Source organism: Aphelocoma coerulescens, chromosome 2 (assembly GCF_041296385.1).
Source record: "Aphelocoma coerulescens isolate FSJ_1873_10779 chromosome 2, UR_Acoe_1.0, whole genome shotgun sequence".
Lineage (NCBI taxonomy): Eukaryota > Metazoa > Chordata > Aves > Passeriformes > Corvidae > Aphelocoma > Aphelocoma coerulescens.
Genome location: NC_091015.1, coordinates 143,978,658 through 143,998,094, shown reverse-complemented (window position 1 = coordinate 143,998,094; position 19,437 = coordinate 143,978,658). Strand labels below are relative to the sequence as shown.

At 39.6% G+C, this 19,437-nt stretch overlaps 2 protein-coding genes across 5 annotated transcripts in view; both read left to right on the top strand.

The window, feature by feature from the left end:
- The window catches only part of RAD54B (RAD54 homolog B), a 68,496-nt gene that overhangs the window by 17,597 nt on the left and 31,462 nt on the right, over positions 1–19,437 (top strand). The gene's annotated exons all lie outside the window — the stretch shown is intronic.
- Positions 4,521–10,686, top strand: FSBP (fibrinogen silencer binding protein). The gene is made up of 2 exons (XM_069005142.1): positions 4,521–4,979; positions 9,212–10,686. Exons 1-2 carry the CDS (start codon positions 4,609–4,611, stop codon positions 9,735–9,737), a joined length of 897 nt encoding a protein of 298 aa, XP_068861243.1. The 5' UTR covers positions 4,521–4,608; the 3' UTR covers positions 9,738–10,686.

The window sequence follows — 19,437 nt, the reverse complement described above, 5'->3', positions numbered from 1 at the left end:
ATAAGAACAGAAGTCCTTCAGACTTATCCTGGGGGTACCACTTTGTGGGCAGAGCACCTTCACAGGTTTTAGCAATCTGTTGACTTGATATTTTTTGCACTAGAAGGTCCCAGCCTGAATCACTTATGCTGGTGTCATTCCTTTCAACATTCATGTTTGCTCTCTGTTCCAGACTGCATCTTTCCAGACACATTCTTAGGGCATCCTCAGTTCTCTCAGATGTCTTTTTTCCTTTGTCTCATGTACCTTATTTTTAAGTCTGTTGTGGAGAGATTCTTCCTCAGTCCTGTGTGACAAAGGATCCTCCCTCTCCCTCCAAAAAGCTCCCGTGATTTAAGTCATTCTCCACTTCAGGGTATTCTGTCTTATACTGTGCCTAAATTTACATGGGCCACTTGATGCAGTCAGTGGCTGTGATACAAACCTATCACTTGTAAAGCTTGTGGCCATTGAGCTTTTTCAGCAATTCATAGTGATTTGGCTACTTTAATTCCTGACTGTATTATAGCTGTTCTCAATAGTTCTCTGGGATGCACTGTTTGTATAATTTTCTGGTATTAATTCTAGACTTTTTCACAGCAAAAACAGGAGGTATAGAAGGCAGTGAAGTGATGTGAGGTGTGCATGCATGTTTATTTTCTTCAGTGGTGACCAGAATTTCTTTCCTGCTACCTGTGGTTTGCTGTCCCCTCAGTTGTGGTAATACAAGTCTCTAGGGATATGGTTTGCAGTTCACCCTATAATGATCCAGATAGAGTCTGAAGAAGCTTTCTCAATATATTTCTTTTTGTGAGTTATTTGTCCTGTGGCATACTGGATTAGGGAACTGCTGGTCATTAAAACTAACCCAGCTCAGAAAAAAATGATTAGTATGAGTTGTCCAGATTTGTGAGTGTTCATATCAGCACAGTGAAGGGGCAGGAACATGACACAGTTGGGGGGAGGTAGAAATTATTGTTTTGACAATGTGCCACATTTATGTTGACTTAAACCAATTATTAAATTAATACTAAATTATTATGCTTGCAAAATAAATAGATTATTCTGTACCTAGATCATCTTGCTGAACTGGCTGTGCACTGTGTTGCGTAAGTGTTGGTGGAAGGTGTAGAATGAAGGGTGGATTGTGGCAACATTTTTGGTTTTTGTAATTGACTTGGAGCTACACCTATTGTTTTCGCTCAAAGATGTCTGTATGTATCATTAATATCCAAGCTTTTCACATTTTCTGATTTCTCATCCAAGTACTGATATGACCTTAGGCGGATGAGCAGAGCTGTTTTAAAAAGGGAAAAAAAAAATGGGAGGAAAAAAATCTTAGTAGGTAGCCAGCTTCGTTTTTTACAAGGGTTATTTTACACTCATGCAGAACAATATGTAATTCAGGCATTCCATCAGGCACTTGCTCAAAAGAAAACTTTATAACACTATTTTGCTATAATTACATTAGTGTGGAAACTTAAGTCTCTCTAGCAACATTAAGCACTAAGAAGGTAATAGCATAATACAAGTCTAGGTAAGTCTAATATTAGGAGTTGCTGCATCTGGTATCCCATTATAGAGGAAACTGCTGCAGCAGCTCCTCGTGGCCAGGACCACAAGGATGTATTCTCAAGAGGCACATGTGCACACTATATATGTATATACAGCCAGACATCAGAAAGTTCAGCACTCACGCAAGCACAAGCAGCTTCAATGGCCTCAGCCTTTCCATTCACTGGCTGACTGTGAAAAAAGCTTGTTTATGGCAAATGCTTATGTATACAACATGGATCCTCCAGCAATTCTTATTCTGATCAGTTACTGGTCCCTGGATCCCCTGGTCTTCCAGCTGACTCACAAACGCACACTGGGTCTCTCTGGCAGCTGGTCTGACCAGTGGCCTGTCCCCAGGTGTCCTGGTGTCCCTCCAATAGCCAAATCTCAGACCTTCTGGTCTCTGCAGTGTCTGGTCCAGACTCATTGTTGCTCGGCTCCCAAGCCTTCTGCCTGGCTAGCCTGGCTTGGAGTTTGCCAGAGGTCGCACACTGACACAGGTATCCAGGCAGTGTGCCTGGGCTCTGGCCTCTGCTTTCTGGTGCCTCAAGCACCCTGAGCCCGTGACCTGTGGTACAACTCCAGTTGCTGACATCTGTGTTTTTGTACATGGTCACACCCAATGGAGATTTCCCCTCACCCAGGAAAGCAGTTACAAATGTAGTTTAACAAGCAGATAGGACAATCTGCAGTGATCAGGCCCAGGGCATGGCTGAACAACCATACTGGGCAGCCCCCTGTTTACATGCACCTGGCCCCTCTTAGCCCTTTTCCCCCCGCCCAGTATCCTCCTATGCTTTTTCTTTCCCAAACCACTTTCATGGTTCACTGTTCCTTGTCCTGCCATCAGTTCTTCCTCTAAATATCTTGTACCGCCTTCTGCAATCCCAAAATACTCTCTCTGGCATCTCGCAATGAGTCCCATACCTAGTGGGCAGTAACCCCCTCCTTCAGTCTGCAAGGTGGTCTACAGAGAGCCTCTCCTGTAGACTCTGTCTCTCTCTCACCCCCGGGGCCTGGACTGGAGGGCTTGGTTTCTTTCATTTGGGTTCTTGGGGTTACCTCTGCCCGACACTTCATCTGTGCTCTTTGTGTCTGTGGGGAGGAGCCTTTAATCACTGACTTATTTTTGTCACTAAAAAGTCAGGAGCCTGGGTGGGCATTGCACAACTGCTTCAGCAGTGGAGAGTACAGTGTAGGCTCGCCTGTGACCCCTCAATGCTGATACTGCCAGAGCCTAAACTATGTGAAGCACATCCAGGGTTTTTTTTCAGTTACTGAAGAACAACTAAGAACATAAAATAAAAAACCCAAAACTCTAACCACCAGCTTTATATTCTTAATATTAGTAAAGTGCAAAGTGAGGGGAAATAGGGAAGGATTAGGTGTTTATAAGTAATGGTTTTCATACAGTGCTTCTAACCACAAGAGTATTTTGTTTCTCAAATTCAAATGTAATAGGCTTCAGACTATAAAATGCTTTATTTAATCTTGGCTTGAAAGCAATGTCAGTGAAGTGGACTGGTCACAATTTTGTTAGGTGGTACTGACGAGCCAAGTCTTAGAAATGGTTCCAAAAGTGCTTGTTGTTCTAAATGCTAATTGATTCTTAGCAGTTAAAAGTCTCCCTTTGTTTAGTGTGAATTTCTTGTTTTGAATGCGGCTTGTGTCTGCTTTGCGTTTTTTCCCCTTACAGCAAACAAGTTTATACCTAGATCTTCATAGCCTTAGGATATTTCAAGCTATAATTATTTCTCTTTCCTTGCCCCTGCTCTAGGCTCCCTTGTTTTCAAGGCTGGACATGTTAAGCTTAGGAAGCTGTTGCCACTATTTAAAGTGGTGTTTGTTTCCACCCTCCGGACCCTTTCAGTGGAGTACGTCATTTTTGAAACTTAGTTTTTGCTTTTTGTACTTGAGAACACCTTTCCTTCTATCTGCTGGTTTTTCTCTTTCTCCGTTTTGTTGCTCTAGTTTAGACCACAGAAATTTAAAGCCTTGCACGCGTTTTTATGTGAAGGTTTGCTTTAAGGTGATAGGTTGTTGAGCAAACATTAGAAATGGAGGCACATCTTGTTAATAAAAATCAGATTTTTTTAATCCTGAAAAAACGCCTGGATAAATATAATAAAAGTCGGTTGTTTGCTGGTGGATATTATGAAAACCCCAGTATCCACACGCTGTAACGCACTCGGTAAATCTGTCACGACTGCGGGCAGCCCCAGCCCTCGCGGTGCCGCCTCGCAGCCCCGGCCGAGGGGCGATGCCGGGGTTCGCCCGGGAGCCGCCTCAGGGCCGGCGTGGCGGCGCTCAGGGCCCGCTCGCACCGAGGCGTTCATGCCGCTCCTGCCGGTGCCGGAGCTCGGCTGGGGAGCGCAGCGGGTTCTTTAAGAAGCCCCCGTGCCGGTGGCTGTCGCCGGCTGCCAAGTGCGGGAGAAGCCGAGCTTTGCGGCGAAGTCCGAGCGTAACCAGCCGGCTGGGGGAGATGCCGCCCCGCAGTGACTGACAGCAGGACCAGCTCTATGCAAATGGCGCCGGGGGCTCTGCCGGGGCTCTCTCCACACGCGCCGCCGCCTCTCGCCTCCCGCTCCCCGTAACGCGCCCTGCCTCGCACAAAGCAGTTGTTGCTTTTTTGGGGGAGACGTCGTTACACGTAAAATCATCTCCAGCACGGTTTCAGTTTGATATTGTGTGAGGGAGCTGGGGAGATGTGTCAGAGCTTGTTACTCCAGCTAAATTAGGTAATTTTTAGCTGGGTAACGTGCTAATCTTTAAACCTTTATGTTTTTAAATCCTGCGTATGTCTGGTCTCTTCATACAAAAGTGTATTTTGCTTGTTTCTTCTCGCCTTCTTCAGTCTGAAGCCTTATGTAGGTCAGGCTTGGCTTAAGCAGATTTCCTGAACCTGCGTCAGCTTAAGCTGAAGGAATTTTAATAAACCCTCCCTTGTAGGCGTGGGCCTAAATGAGACTAGCCTAGTTAAGCCTGATCTTTTTCTGTTTGTGAAAAAGAGCTGAGCAGAGCTAGGGACTGCATGGTGGCTCCAGGAACGGCTTCCTTAATTCAAAGATAACAATGGTTGGGAAGGCCAGATCTTCTAATTTTACCTTATCTGAAAAGCTTGATTTGCTAAAACTCGTGAAGCCGTATGTTAAAATTCTCGAGGAACATACCAATAAGCATTCTGTAATAGTGGAAAAAAACAAATGCTGGGATATCATAGCTGATAACTACAATGCCATCGGAGTAGATCGCCCTCCTCGTACTGCACAGGGCCTGCGCACGCTGTACAAGAGGCTCAAAGAATATGCCAAACAGGAGCTATTGCAGCAAAAGGAGACTCACTCAGATTGTAAAAGCAGCATTTCCGAGCCAACCAAGAAAGTTGTGGAGATGATTCCACAGATTTCCAATGTGTGTTTAAGAGACAGGAGCGGTGTTCAAAGGTGAGACAATTCTTTTTATTTTGTTACTGAATGAAAATTATGGCGCCTCCTATCTACTTTGTAACGCTTTTGCTTGTGCTCAGGCACCTAAAGGAAGTGTTTATCAGAGAAATTCCCAAATGGGAAACAATGACAAAAATAATACTGCTTTTGTTTTATGAGAAGCTTTATGGTGACTTAGCATTGCATTATTTTTTTTCAGCTCTTTCAAAGCTTGTTTCAGAGTCTTTGTCATACTCTGGAAAGTGAGGGTTAAGAGAGAATCAAAGAGAAATAGTAGCTCCAACCTCTACCCCTCCCCTACCTTTTAATAGGCAGATTATTCAAACACTGGCAAAGTGATGGCTATTCTCCTCCATTTAAGGTAATACTGCAGTCATTTTGCAACATATGGAACTGTTACCAGTTTATATAGGATTTTTAATAAAGTTAGTTCACAGAGCTAAGAAACGTTATTCACCTTTTTTCTCTCATTTACTTTGGTGTTTGCATGTTATGTTTTAGCTAATCCCAACCCTTTAAAGAAAAAAAATTGATTATCCACACTGCAGTGGCTTTGTGAGTGCAAATGTTTTTTTAAATTATACTTTTCTTGCATTGACGGTGGTTCCCTGAAGCTGGAGCAAAGCTAATTGCAGTCTAAACTCCAAGCAGTTCTGTGTCGTACGTGAGGTAGTTTAAATACAGAGAGAAACTGAGAGGTACAGCACTAGAAGTTTTCTTTTTTTTTTGCAAGGTTTCTTTTTTTTTAACTGCTCAGTAAAGTGAGACACACTGTCTAGATTTGAGCCAGACATAATACAGGCAGGCACTGTGCAGGCTTTCTCCCACAGCTGGCTAATGCCCCTCATATCTGACTTGTAACACTCTGCTGGTTCTGTATTGGTCCTTGAGGGATCAAAAAATGCCTGGGTCAGGTTTTGGTTCCTCCAGATACAAAAACTAAGCTAGAGAGTGGGGGAGGGAAGTCAAATAACTCCCCAGCAACCTTGAGAAAGCTCTGATTTTCCTTATTTTCCCAAGCAGATTAATGGGAAGCGAACTTTCCGTGTTTTAATCAGATATACTGATAGTGAGTGCAGCAGCGCAACACTCTAAGAAAAGCTGGCATGCGCACACTTGCTGAATTGGATTCATGGTGCCACTGGTTGAACTGAATGGTAACAATTGTCTAAATCCCAACATGCCAGATGCTCTAAAAATATTCTGTTGTGGGTCCTTTGCGTAAAGAAGTTTAAAGCAACTGGGCTGTGCTGCTGCTCCTGGTGAATGCCCCTGAAGGAACCATTCCAAAGAATTCTCTGGAACAAAATGAGGCTTTTAATTGCGCTAATAAAGGTTGCAGTGTCTTGACTACCAACTTTTGTAAGGAGGGGGAAAAAAAAATAGTGTGAGAACTTTAGTTTGCAGATTGGCTTATAAAAAGAACTGACGCTTTTAGTGAATGATTAAGAGCTAATGATCTCCATAGTTTGTCTCCTGTAATTTAAACATTTTTTGCAGTTTTTTATGGGTCTGGGAACACTGACTTGCTTACTGCTTACCCAAAATGGTTGTTCCTAGGAACAGCCACTACACTGTGGGCTGAAGGAAAAGAATACAATTTAAAAGATTTTTTTTTTTTCCCCTGCCCAAATACATAATTACTTGATAGTTCTCTGAGTTGCATTTTACCCTAACTTTATAAACCCAGTGTTGGGTTTTAGCTCACCAGGATATGACTTAGGTTTTGGAGGAGGGAAATACGGCTTATAACGAGCCCAAATTGTTAATCGCACCTTTAAGCAATTTCTAGCTCGCTGTGATTAAACAAAACCTGGTGAATCATGGGTGCCTGCAGGGTTATAAACACCATGCCCCAATTGTGGTAACTGTTGTTTGTCTTTCTTTCAGTCAAGTTGTCAGAAACAACATTAGTAACCACCATACAGGCAGCTCTTTTGTTTCTCAATTCCTTCTTTCTCTGCTGTCTAATTGTTTTCCTCTTAAGAGGCTGACTAAGGGAAAAAAAAAAACAAGCCTCATCAGAGTTACCTGGAGATCTGGTCATTTTTCTAGTTCTGTGTGGATTACACTGAGATGGATTTTTTTTTCACTGTTGGGAGGCTCTAGCCTATGCTAGACAAAATCTTTCTTCTATTTAACCTCATTCACTTTCTCTTTCTGCTCTCTCTCCGTTTCCTTTTGTCAGAATGACCTGCTTCTCCTGCTGGTTGTTTCCACTTTTCTCAGGCTAGAAGCTGGCCAGGAGCCAGCAAATGAGGAGAGAAGCTTTATTAGAAGCTGTGGTTGTGAAGAGGGGGGAAACCCAGAATTACACTCAGCACTGGGGAAAACAAGTGAAAATTTGTGTGCAGGATAATGCTTCTGATGCTGAGAGGACTAAAACAATGTGAGAAAGAAGCATATAGGAAAAAGTGAAGCTTTGTCGCATGAGGTAGAAGTGAGTAAGGTGATATAATTGATACTTCATAGGCAGCTCAGGTAACAGTCAATAGAATTAAGATTATCTTGGTGTTTTCTTCAGGGGATTAATGAAAGGTCAGTTTTCAATACGTGCTTCAGATGGATGGTGTTTTTTTTGAAAAGAATCTTCAGTTTAAATAGTTTGTGTGGTTGACAGGCTTTATTTTTGGAAAATACATTGCTCTGACCCTGATGAGCATTTTTACAACTGAGTATTGAGAAGCTTTCATGCTTTTATTATAGAAAATGCATTTTCATGTTAATGGATGGCAGGCTAGGTCAGGGTCCTTCAGAAATTGCAACTGTGATTGCTTTTTTCTTTTAAAGCAAGAGTTTAGAAGACCATGGGACATCCAGAAATTATGATCATGCCACCTTTGCATTAAGGAGTTAGTGCATTTACATGAGAACAGGATGTAAAAATTAAATTTCTCTTTGCTTCTGGGAATTTGAACCCACATCTCTTACTAACCAGTATGGTGTTTTAATAATCAGATAGTTTCTCAGTGTGTGGCATATAGGGCTCTGAAGGTATTTTAAGGTGTAGAAAAACTGCATTGCTCACCCTCAAATTTAAGACAGCGACTCAAGTCCTTCAGAGTTGGGGAGCATCTGTGAATGTTAGGTTAATCATGGATCCACTTGCTGCCTTTGACTGCTAGCAGTAGTCTTGAAGGGTTTGGAAATGTCTTGAGTCTGCAACCACCAGTTAGAGCTTCTGTTTTGGACAGTCCCAGCCATGAGGGTGCACTGACTTGGCTGTCGATCCTAAGTTAATATATTCCTGTTCCCATGTAACTCTATACTGCCTTCCCAGTCATGCTGCAAGTATTCTTTGTAGATCTGTACAGTAATAGATCAAGAAGCTGATCTGGCTTAAAAATGCATTACCTGAATACAGGAGTGATGTGCAGAAGTGTAGGGTTTCAAACACAACTGGTGGTAGACAAGTGTCAGGAACAGCTTGAGCCATTATCATCATCAAAGCCAATGCAATGTCAAATCATGATTTGAGATGCTGCTGATTCAGGGATTTACAGAAAGACAAATGAGTCAAATGGGTGTTGTTCTTTCAAAAAGAAATGCACAGAACTATAGGCTGTTCTTAATGGAAGCATTTCTGTGTATTGAAGCTTCAGAAGAAATGCTAAGATCAACGATTCAAAGAGAAGGAGCAAGGATTAGCTTGGTTCCCAAATCTACTGGCAAGGGTTGTCTTTAAGGCTCTGGTTTCTTTTCCCAAGGCTCTTTGTGTAATTTTATTTAGTGATTATTTTACATTGAAAAAAACCCCAAATACTTGGGTGCATGAATCAGAAACAGGGAGCACATTAAAACGGGGAGATTGATCAGTTAAGGATATGGAAATGTTTCTGCCATAGTCTACTCCTTCTAAATTAATGTCCCTTTAAAATCACCTTTTATATTATATAAACTCTGTCCTCTGTTACTTGCATGACTTGGTGCTGCTTTTTTTTTATATTTTCACTTGTCACTAATAGCTCTTCTTGCTTCTTCAGTGTCAGAGGGACCTACCAGATGAGTTCTCTGTTGAGTGTACTGCCTTTAGAGCAATAAAATTGGAGTAAGACAGGGCTGTGTCTGTGGTGGAAAGAAAGAGAGGCACAAGTGGTGTTCAGGTAATGAAATAAGAGTCCCAGGCGTAGATAGCAGAGTAGTATTCAAATGAAGCTTTGGTTACTTACAGCTATGCCTTTTAAAATAGTTTTTAATGGATTATTTAAATATGATTTTGTGTGTTCTAGTGCTAGTATCGATAAAGAAACAATTGCTGGTACCAGTTCACCACAGGCAATGTTGGATCACCATCCTGCGACAGTCATGATGGACTTGCAGTCGGAAGAGGATGTCAAACCTCCTCCTTCTTTGATTATAGACTCACAGCAAAATGAGAACTTAGAACAAGAGGAAGAACACCAGCTGGTGCATATTATGGAAAGGTCTCCTTCAACATCAGTGTCTTCAGTTGATATGAGAGTGATGATGTCTCCTTCCCCTGTACCAAGAAGAGATGAGTTTTTTAGGCTTGAGGTTGGAGAACGCTTTAGACCGATGTGTGGTTATGATCCACAGATGTTACAAATGCTGAAAGAAGAGCATCAAATAATATTAGAAAACCAAAGAAAAATTGGTCTTTATGTCCAAGAAAAAAGGGATGGTTTGAAAAGAAAGCAGCAACTGGAAGAAGAACTATTGCGAACAAAAATCAAAGTAGAGAAGCTGAAGGCTATACGACTACGCCGTGATCTGCCAGAGTACAGCAATATCTAAATATTTTATTACTTCTGTCATATTCTTTGAAGTACTTAATAATAAATGCAGAATCGTTTCTTATGTTAATATGGATGGATCAAAATCTGGGCTTGAGACATGAAAGCATATGTTGTTTAAGTACCTTAGAAAATTACCTTGTATGGGTTTGAATGCACCAACTCTTCTGGTCTAAAGTATAATGAAATCCTGTACGTTTAAGTGTTTAGATTGATAAAAATCCAAACTTTAAAAATATTTCCACTTATCTCTAGAGTTGTAATGAGCTAATGGAAATTTAGCTCAGCTCTTGTTAAAAATTTTGATCATATGCATTATTTTTTCAAATAATCACCTTTAATATCTTAATGCAGTTGCAGGTTAATAAATGCATATAAGAAGGAGAAATAAGAGGCTATGTTTAAATGTTTTACTCAAGTTGTTAAATCTTATGACAATAGTGACATTTTGCTGATACGTCAGCTTGGAAAACAAAATTACTGGATTGTTATATTTTTTTAATGTTCAGTAGACAGTTGATTAAATGTACATCTTTTTAAAAGTTAATACTTTTTAATTGTTTCCAGTGGAGAAGTGTTTCCGTAGGATGTTATCAAAATAGAGACAATGAATGCAACACTTGGTTTTTAAAACTGCATGCATGTGTAATTTGTGTGTACAGTTACCATGATTGTGTATTCAGTTATAGTAATTATACTGGTGATCAACCACATGAATATCTACTTTGCTCATTTGCATGCATAATTACTACAGTGCATGTGCAACCAAGACAGTTGCAGGTGCCTTTGATCAATATCACTATGACTATAAGCTACCGAAATAAAACAGTTTCTGTATGTAAGTAACTTGTGACTTGAAGTCAACAGAAGATTGTGTTATTCTGGGTCCCTTTTATAGATGCTGTTGTTCCAATACTTCGATTCATTTCAAATAAAAAGCCCCAAATGAAAACAAAATTGATTCTTCTGTCTGTCCTGGTAGCAGCTGTTTCCTCTGTAGTAATGATCAACGTTCATAACTGGAAGAAAAATATGTGGAAAATATCAGTCCCAGATGATTAATTTCTTCATAATTCTTAGTCTCCTGCCTGTTGTGAATGGATCCACAACTGCCTTAGACCTCCATCTCCTTATTCCCTGTAACAATGCTTTCCCCTTCCTCTAACCTCTACAGCAAGAAAAGGAAATGAAGGACAGCATCAAGGAAAAAGAGAGAACAAAGGAAATGTAATTCCTCCAGTGCCTCCCATCTCAGAGGGCCCCAACAACAGAATGAACAAAAGCAATAGGAAGGAGACTATTTCTTCCTCTCCTGTCACCACTGTTTTCCTGAATTTGCTTCTTTCTCCACTCCCACAAACCTCTGCATGCAAGCATGGGGCACTGGTCTGCATCAGCAGACTCTCAATGAGGTAAGTCTCACGCCTCCTTGTTGGTCTTCTGAGTAAATCAAGTACCATGGGGGTAGGTACTTACTGAAAACTGAAGACTGGAAGCATGTGAGTGTAGCTGAGGAGCTCATGGAGCTTAAAGAATGGTAGTTAAATTTTGTGATATAATAATCTTGACTGTCAGGGCCCAGGATAACTTTAACAGGTTTCAGGTAGGAAAAGTAAAGGAAGCAAGTCTTTTGTTTACAAACTGAGGGAAAGTATAGAACAGTGAAAACAAATGTTGGCAATGTGGAGTTCCCCAATACTTTTTCAGTTCGTTTCTTGAGAGTACTGTAAGTGTTTCGGGAATCTTTGTGTGTACTGAAAATGATGGTGCCTGGATAAGTGGCCTTTTTTCCTGTACGGTCCTTGGCTTTCTGCTGTGTTTCTTAGTTCAAGGACATTGATCTGTTTTTGTGTAGCTGGAAATGCTTCAAGGAGATACTTCTTTGAGTTTACAAGAATCAAAATGCTGGCTTTTAATAAACAAGTAAGGATTTTATTTGTTCTGCTTCTCAGAAATAGGAAACCGCACAAAATTATCTGCCCTTGTCTTGTAATTTGGAAATGTATGATCTTATCTTTTCAGTTAAAAATCAGAATTCTGGTTTCCAGTGGTAAGGAATTAATTTCTATGTCTTATTTCTGTTCTTATGTGTCATGCAAATGAACAAGTTTTTAGTAGTTCAGAAAATAATTCCCGTACGGCTCATTGTCTTGCAGTGGTTTTGAATTATAGGTACTCTTAACACTGGCCACCAAAATACTCTAGAGACTTTAGAATGTTTTCTTTTGATGCTAGATGAAGAGGTGACTTCCAGGGTTTCTACTGGCATGGTATTTTTATTTCGAGGATTAGGACTAGATGAATTTCCAGTCTTGGAAAGCTTTTAGTAATTTCTGAACTGGCAGACAAGTTAGTTACAAAAATAGGACTCTGCGTCGAGCAAAGTCTCCCTTGTGTTCTTGACGTTGGAAGGGGAAAGATGCAAATGAGTAAAGAAATAAAATACACTGTCCCCTTATAGTGGGTGTTCCATGTTTCATTGTTCTGACTTTGTGTCACTTTTTAGTGGAAGACTTTTATTCTTACCTGCAAGCAGCACCTCTAGTTCAGAGGTCTTATGCTTCTCATTTGCTGTGTTCTCAGTTTTGTTTCTTTTGACTTTTGGGGAGCTTGGGAAAAGGGGAGGCATCTGTTGAGTGTCCATGAAGCTTGCTCCTTTCTTTACTAATGCGATGGTGTTTATTTCCTTTCACTAGAGAAGTGTTTCCTCCCTCAGTACCATTGTATTGCTCTCTCAGTGCAGTGTGATGCTGCCTATATACTATACCTCTCTGTGTTGGTGGATTTGCATTTCTTTCTCACTCCACATCTGCTTTACAGTATCAGGTTATCTTTCTGAGTCAGACTTCTCACTTCTCCGTGCCTGTTCCTGTTTTTTTTCCATGTATTCCTAATGTTGGGTATATGCACCACAGCTGTGGCTGGTCCTTCTGGACCATGAAGTGCTATGAATTTTTACTGTTCTAGCAAATGATACTGTACTAGCATGTGTGAAAGGGATGGTAGGAAGCCCTTCCCTCCTTCACCCTCATTCTTATCCTCTTATTCCCTTCACTGCATCTGGCAGTGCCATTCCCTGTCTGCATGTTTATAATGTACAGAGTACAAGCAGAGTAATTTTAGGCAAGGACAAATTTCTACCATATGTTCATGTCCTTCTACTAAGATAACGGCAATAAACAGGCTGTAGGAGTAATTTAATTCCAAACATCTAATGGATTTATGTTTAGTATTAGAATGAAAAACTGTAACTATGATAACTTTGTGATAATTGTGATGGCATCTTGAGTAATTTCATCAATCCAAGTAATTTTCTAACAATCAGTCTATAATTTCATCTCTGCTACCTAATTATCTTGCTTTTTTTGTTCTTGCTTCACCCTGTAAGCTTTTGACTCCTGTGGAATGCTTGCCTCAGATCAGAATGCTTATCAGGTAAAAATGGTAAGAGAGAATACTCCAAGACCAGGAGAGATTGCTTGTAGCTAATTGTATTTGTCATACCCCTGTTTTCTAACATCTTCCACCTCACTAGCTTAAATTCATTCTTTTCATTTATATTTCTACACATTTTCTGACTTGGGATTTCTGCCCCTCCCCCTCCTTACAATGAAAATGCATAAACTTGAGCTTGCATACTGTCTTTATTGGGCAGACTTGTGCTTACTGGATTTCCAATAGTCAAAGCCATTAAGTTCCTTATAATCAAATGAGAGTTGTTTCTGAGTGGGAGTAAGAAACAAGGAATTGTGATACCCGGGCTGCCTGGCTAAGACATTTCCTATGTCTTATTTTTAAGTGCTTAGGATGCTTCCATGTCAATTTTAACTTCAGTTAAATATTAAAAAGGTTACTCAAGAAGATGATAAAATGTTTTTTTCCTAAGATGTTGATTACTTTTCCATTTTGCATATGAAAATATAAAGAAGCCTCTAAAAAGAACACTTTTAGCATTAAAATGCATTAAATATAGCTTCTCAGTGTGTATTCCTAACAAGTAAGGCTATTACTCTGTATTAAATATCCAGGTCTTAAGTCATTTAAGAAATCTTACTGTCTGTATCTTAGATTAAAAAAAAAAAAAAAAAAAAAAGTGCTCTTTACAGTAGTTAATGTCAATTAGCAGACTGTATAACACAGGACTAAATTTCAATCATTCGGTGACCCGTGTTTCTGTGTTTTATCTCTGCTAAAACCAAACGTGTTTGCCTTGGTGTCAACCTGCGTGTAGTGATGGTTGCTCCTAACTGGCACCCAGTTTGTTTGGGTAAAGTTTTCTCCATAATAAAGATACAGTTTCCTGAAGTTCCACTGAATGCTAACTAACAAAATGTGAATTCGTCCTTATAAAACCTGCAGTCGTTCAGTGGTAAGATGATTGAAAACCTTGCTTTTGATTCATGTACGTGGGGAGGTGGGTGAGCGTCAGAGAACCCAAGGAAATCTCAGCCATCTGTAGGCATTGGCATTCCCCACTGCCCCTGCCTTTCTTCCATGCTATGGGATTTTCACACTGTTTTATCCTAGTGATTACACAGAATGATTTGTTGATGTGTTCAAATATCTCTTTAGTATAACACCTTGTTTGACTCTGAATTACTCACACAAGAAAAATACCATATAATTTTAATTGAATGCTTAATCAGCAGTTACTCCACATAATTTATGATTTCTATTTGCTCTTTAACAAAACTGCAGACTTGAAAAATGCTACTGATTTTTTTGTATTTTACATATGCAATTATATATTTTTTTTTGAAAAGAAGTCATTGTTCCCTGGCAATTTCCTTTTGGCTCTTGATTTTCATTTATAGGTAGGCACAATAATTAGCATAATTTTACATAAATATCATGAAAAGGTAATTGCAGTGGCTTACATTGGCTTACATTGGCCGTCCAGATTTGTTTGACTTCAGGACCCAGTTTGGTTAAGGCTCAGTCATTTAGTTTACAGTATTCTGTGTGCCATTTGCTTGCTTTGTATGTTGTTGTAAGAGCCTTGTCTGTATTGCTACTGCTGTCTCAAAATTTATGCATTTTCAAAGTTTGGAACTGTCTGCATGCTTGAAATAAGTAAACCAGTTTATAAATGACTGTTTTTTAATTTTTTTTTTAACTTTCATTTAACAGAAGCAGTTGGACAAAATGTTTATCTAATTTGGGGATGGGGAGAAGGGATGTTGGACTGCCTGTGGTTAGTTGCTACAGTATTGTTTGTGTCCTGCATTGCATCAGCTAAAAACTTGCAGTAGTGTTGAGTTGTATTTGTTATTAATCACTGAAGATGTCACATGAAAGAAGTAATTGATCGTAACTCAGCAGCAGTTTGCAGGTAAATTTTACATAGGCCACTTGTTGGTACTATTAAGAATACCATTTGTGAAGTCAAAACATTTATGTGTGGTGCATAACAGAGATACAGGACTAAAACCAGTATGTATATTACTATTGCTGTTGCCATGTTCTCTATTGTAACACAGCATTTGTTTCGGACTGTGCTGTATGCCACCCCGCCAAAAAATCGACTTTTAAACTCTGAAGGTTTCACCCAAGTGATGTTTGCGTTGCTTTGCGTTGTAAGGAGGCTTTGGTAGTAGGTTGTACGTGACAAGATGACCTTAGTAGCATTAACTATCAGTGTGGCCAAGCTACTTTATGCTGTGTTACCTCCTCTTGGGCTGTAATGTCTGTGTTCTGTGTATGTGTTTGTGTTTGTTTATGACTCATCTTTTTCCTGTGAAACAAATTGCAGGGAGAATACTCTGTTTAGCATATACTGTATTTTTATCATCTTTCCTTTGTAGTGTTCCAGTTTCCCTGTGCTTTTGGAAAAGTACTTGAAACTTGGCATCAAACTGGTCTTTGGCCATTCCTGTAAAACCTCACTCAATTTGGCTTAATTTGTAATTAATTAGCAAACGCAGAAGGTGCTCATTTTCAGAACAAGTTTGTTGCACTTTGGGTGTAGTCCATAACAACTGATTCTTAGGAAGGCCTGTCCTGCCTGAGCACATTGCACTCCTGAGAGTGGATCAGGGAGTTCTCAGCTGTGCACACCCTGAATGGAAGCAAGAAAATGTGTCTGTAGTTTTGCCAGTAAAGGGACAGACAGCCTCAGTGAGGAAGCCACTTTGTTTAGATCCAGAGAGTGGCAGATGGCAGTAAGGATCTCAAGCACAAGTGTCCTTCTTTTGGGGCGATAAGGATTTCAGAGCTGTTGGACTGTCCAGCTGGATAGGTAATGGCCCATCTCTTTTGCAGAAAGACCAGCAATAGCCTGGAAAATATGGTATATAGCTCTGTGATTCAGAGTGCTGCATAGTGTGTGTGCAGAAAAGGACTGAACTAAGTTCGTTTAGGGAATTTAGCCTTTGCTGTTCTAATTATTTCTGCTAGATAAAATCTATTCGTTTCATAATAGTTTTTGTTATGTAACGCTATGTGCTAATTTGCTTTACTTGAGTTTGGAAAATACACAATTCCTAAGTGAACTTTGAGATGGCACTGAAGATGTTTTTCAGCAGTGCAGAAGTTAAATATACTTGGAGAGTTTCAGATACTTTAGCTCTGAAGATCCAGTGGGCACTTCTAAAGGTTGTTTTCAGATGAAATAGAGATAAATTTAATCTTTTTCTGAATCTCATCCTTCTCTCATGAGCGTGCCCATGCACGTATGTTCATGGCACACATATACCCAACGAGATACACATGGGGCAGTTGGTAAGAAGAGCTGCACGTGCTGCAGAGGCTTTCCAGTGACACCAAGGGTCAAAGCAGTACTTTGGGAATAGCAAGTAGAGCCGGTCTGCTGATGGAAAGCTGCCACATCTCCATGTCTTCTAGCGTTTCCTTATATAAGTGGTCAGCTCAGGACCAAAAATAGGCAGGGTTGACATAAAGTAGGCTCTGTTAAAGGGATCATGAATTTAAGGCTTCCTGCATGGAATCATCTTATTAATTTGCATTGGAATTTCTATGCAATTTAAGTCGTATTGAGTTTTCTTACATCCAGAGCCAGAAAAGGCAGCACAGTAAACACCTCATACCTCCATAATGATGAATTTCTTCTCTTCCCTCCTTCATCTTCCTGGTTCTATTTTGCTTTCCTAGTAAGAATTACAACTAAAGCCCTAGGTTTTTGTGTTTGGGCCATAAATATTACTTTTCTGGTTGGACTACTGAATGGATTACATTTATGTAAATCAAAGTTATATAACTTGATTTGGAAAGATTACTTTTTCCCTTTCCAAATATTTCGTCAGCCACTCTGCAAGTAATCATTGCTGCATAACACATGAAAATTCTAAAAAATATGACTCATCCTTTGTGTGCCTTTTCCCAGGGTAATGTCATAAATTTTAAACAGTCCTGTTTAAATAATTTAGGATAGGAATATGTTGTGTTTCGTGCTTATGTCAGTGGGCATAGGTTTTATTGATTACTTGTATTTTAAGGACTCTTTACTATAATCCAGGGAAATCAAAGATGGCCATTAACAAACACAAACAGGACATCAAAAGTGTTTTCCTTCCAATATGTGTTAAAACAGATGTTAATACGAAGGATATGTAATCTTAAGAAATTCCTTTCTGCCTGCTTGCTTTTTGTTACAGATCTAGGTCTTTGCATTTTAGAAACAGAGATTTGGTACAGTACAGAAATAGTTTATTTTTCTAAAAAAAAGATGATAGAAGTAATAAGAAATGCTTAAGAGAATACCAAACCATGTATTTTCAAAGTAGCACATATGGGTTTAGCTGAGTACCTTCCATTTACATTTAAACACAAAAGGATGAACACTTAACATCTCTGCAAACTGCTTCAAAATATGATTGCTTTTTGAGAAGACTACAATTAGCCTGTGATTGTGTAATAATCTATTAACTATTTTTTAGTAATTTGGGTTTTTTGGTAATTTAAATATTTGGAATCTTTTCATATCACATAGACACTATAATTTATTGCAATAACATTCAATATTTGCAGAACCCAAGAATAAATTTTGCTTTTGGGTATCACTTCTGCATTTATTTTTTGAAGTAAAAACCCCTTTACTTGACAAATTAATCAAAACAACTTTTAGTGTGGATGACAACATTAAGAGTGTAGTAAACAGTCGATTTGGATGGCATTTGAGTGGTTCCAATGTTTTACCGAGCTGATCTGGCTCACTGCACCAAATGATGCCTGCAGCTTTTCAGAATTCTCAATGATGCTGCTTTTTCCTTTGATAATAGGACTTGCACATCTATTTCTGTGGACCTGATAGAAGCTTTCAGCTTAGTTCATTAAATTTTTACAGTGAAAGCTGGAGTCAGTTGGATTTTTAGACAGCTGAGAGTTTTAGGAAGAATAGTTTTCTGCCATGGAGCTGTAATTTTGAAAGTATGTGCTCTCCATCCTCCCTCCTCTACAGCTGATACCCTTAAGAGGTAAATGTTTCATTAAATGGTGATGGGAGGATTGTTCCTACTTGTTCGAATTAAATACATCTACCAGCTCTGTTATTGTATACAGAATGTTCCTATTTGAAAATAAAGGTTACTTACTCAAGTGTTCAAAAACTCACAAATAGCACAACCTGAACCCAGTTTTTACATTCTGTTGGGTACAGTCATTAAGTACATGATTAAGGGTTGTATTTCTGTAGGCTCCCTTGCCAGTTCACAGAATGGACTGTGTCGACTCAGTGAGTCACTATTCAGTATTTTCTTTCCACCTCTTTGTTCAGTTATAGAGCTACGCCTTGTTCTCAGCACATTTTTCAAACTATTTTGAATTAATTAGCTAATTTTTTTCCTCTGCTGCTCATTGTGATAATATCTGAGTGCCTCCAAGATGTAATTACATTTCGCAACATCCTTGTGAGACAAAAAGTTGGTGTAATCTCCACTTTCTAGGAGATAAAGCGCGAGGTGAGGCACAGAGAGAATTAACACCAAAAAGCCCCACTTTTATGGAAGGTGCAGACTGAATCACTGAGGACTGCATTGTCTCAGTGCTTTAGGATACTGTACACTTAATCTTTCCCAACCACAGCTTCCAGTTACACCCATGAGTGTTCACTATTAATACAAATGAGACTGAATCACAAGTCAGGCGCTCACTCAGACAAATGTTTATTACTGAAAGTTGGGGTTAAATGACTTTCTTTACATCACAGAGGAGCTCCAGAAGACATGCAAGTAAAGTCCAGTTCTCCAGGGCATTATTCAGCTTATCTAACCACAAGATCGGACTATCTGTCCTTGCAGCTTCCTCCATCCCACACCTTTTGCAGTTTACAATAAAGCAATGCAGGGGTGGCAGAGGCAGCAACAGCCTTTTTTCCTGCCTCTTTTCCTACCTTTCCAGCAGTTCAATTCTCTGCACTGAATGAGCAAGAGGTCCCATGGCAGTGTAGTGCAGCAGGTTTTCTCTAAAGATTTTATCATGAATGTATATGCACAGTGGGGCAGATCAGGTCACTGGAATACCTTATTTTTGACATCTTCAGACTTTGTTTGACTTCTTAACCTTAAAACTATTCACTTGATGGAAGATGGTTCATAGGGGCGGTGGGCAGGTAGGTAGCATAGTTTTGTACCACAGGGTTCTAGATGCTGTCTTGGGTTTTGTAGCAAATTAATATTTCTAAACAGATTAGTCCATTTATTTGATGTTTTCATCTATGTAAGACAATCAGGGTTGAAAACCTTATC

Bases quoted from the DNA above. Each gene is read 5' to 3' on its own strand.
- FSBP (XM_069005142.1), top strand. From the start codon at position 4,609: ATGGTTGGGAAGGCCAGATCTTCTAATTTTACCTTATCTGAAAAGCTT. The intron at 4,980-9,211 runs GTGAGACAATTC...TGTGTGTTCTAG, and splicing joins GACAGGAGCGGTGTTCAAAG to TGCTAGTATCGATAAAGAAA.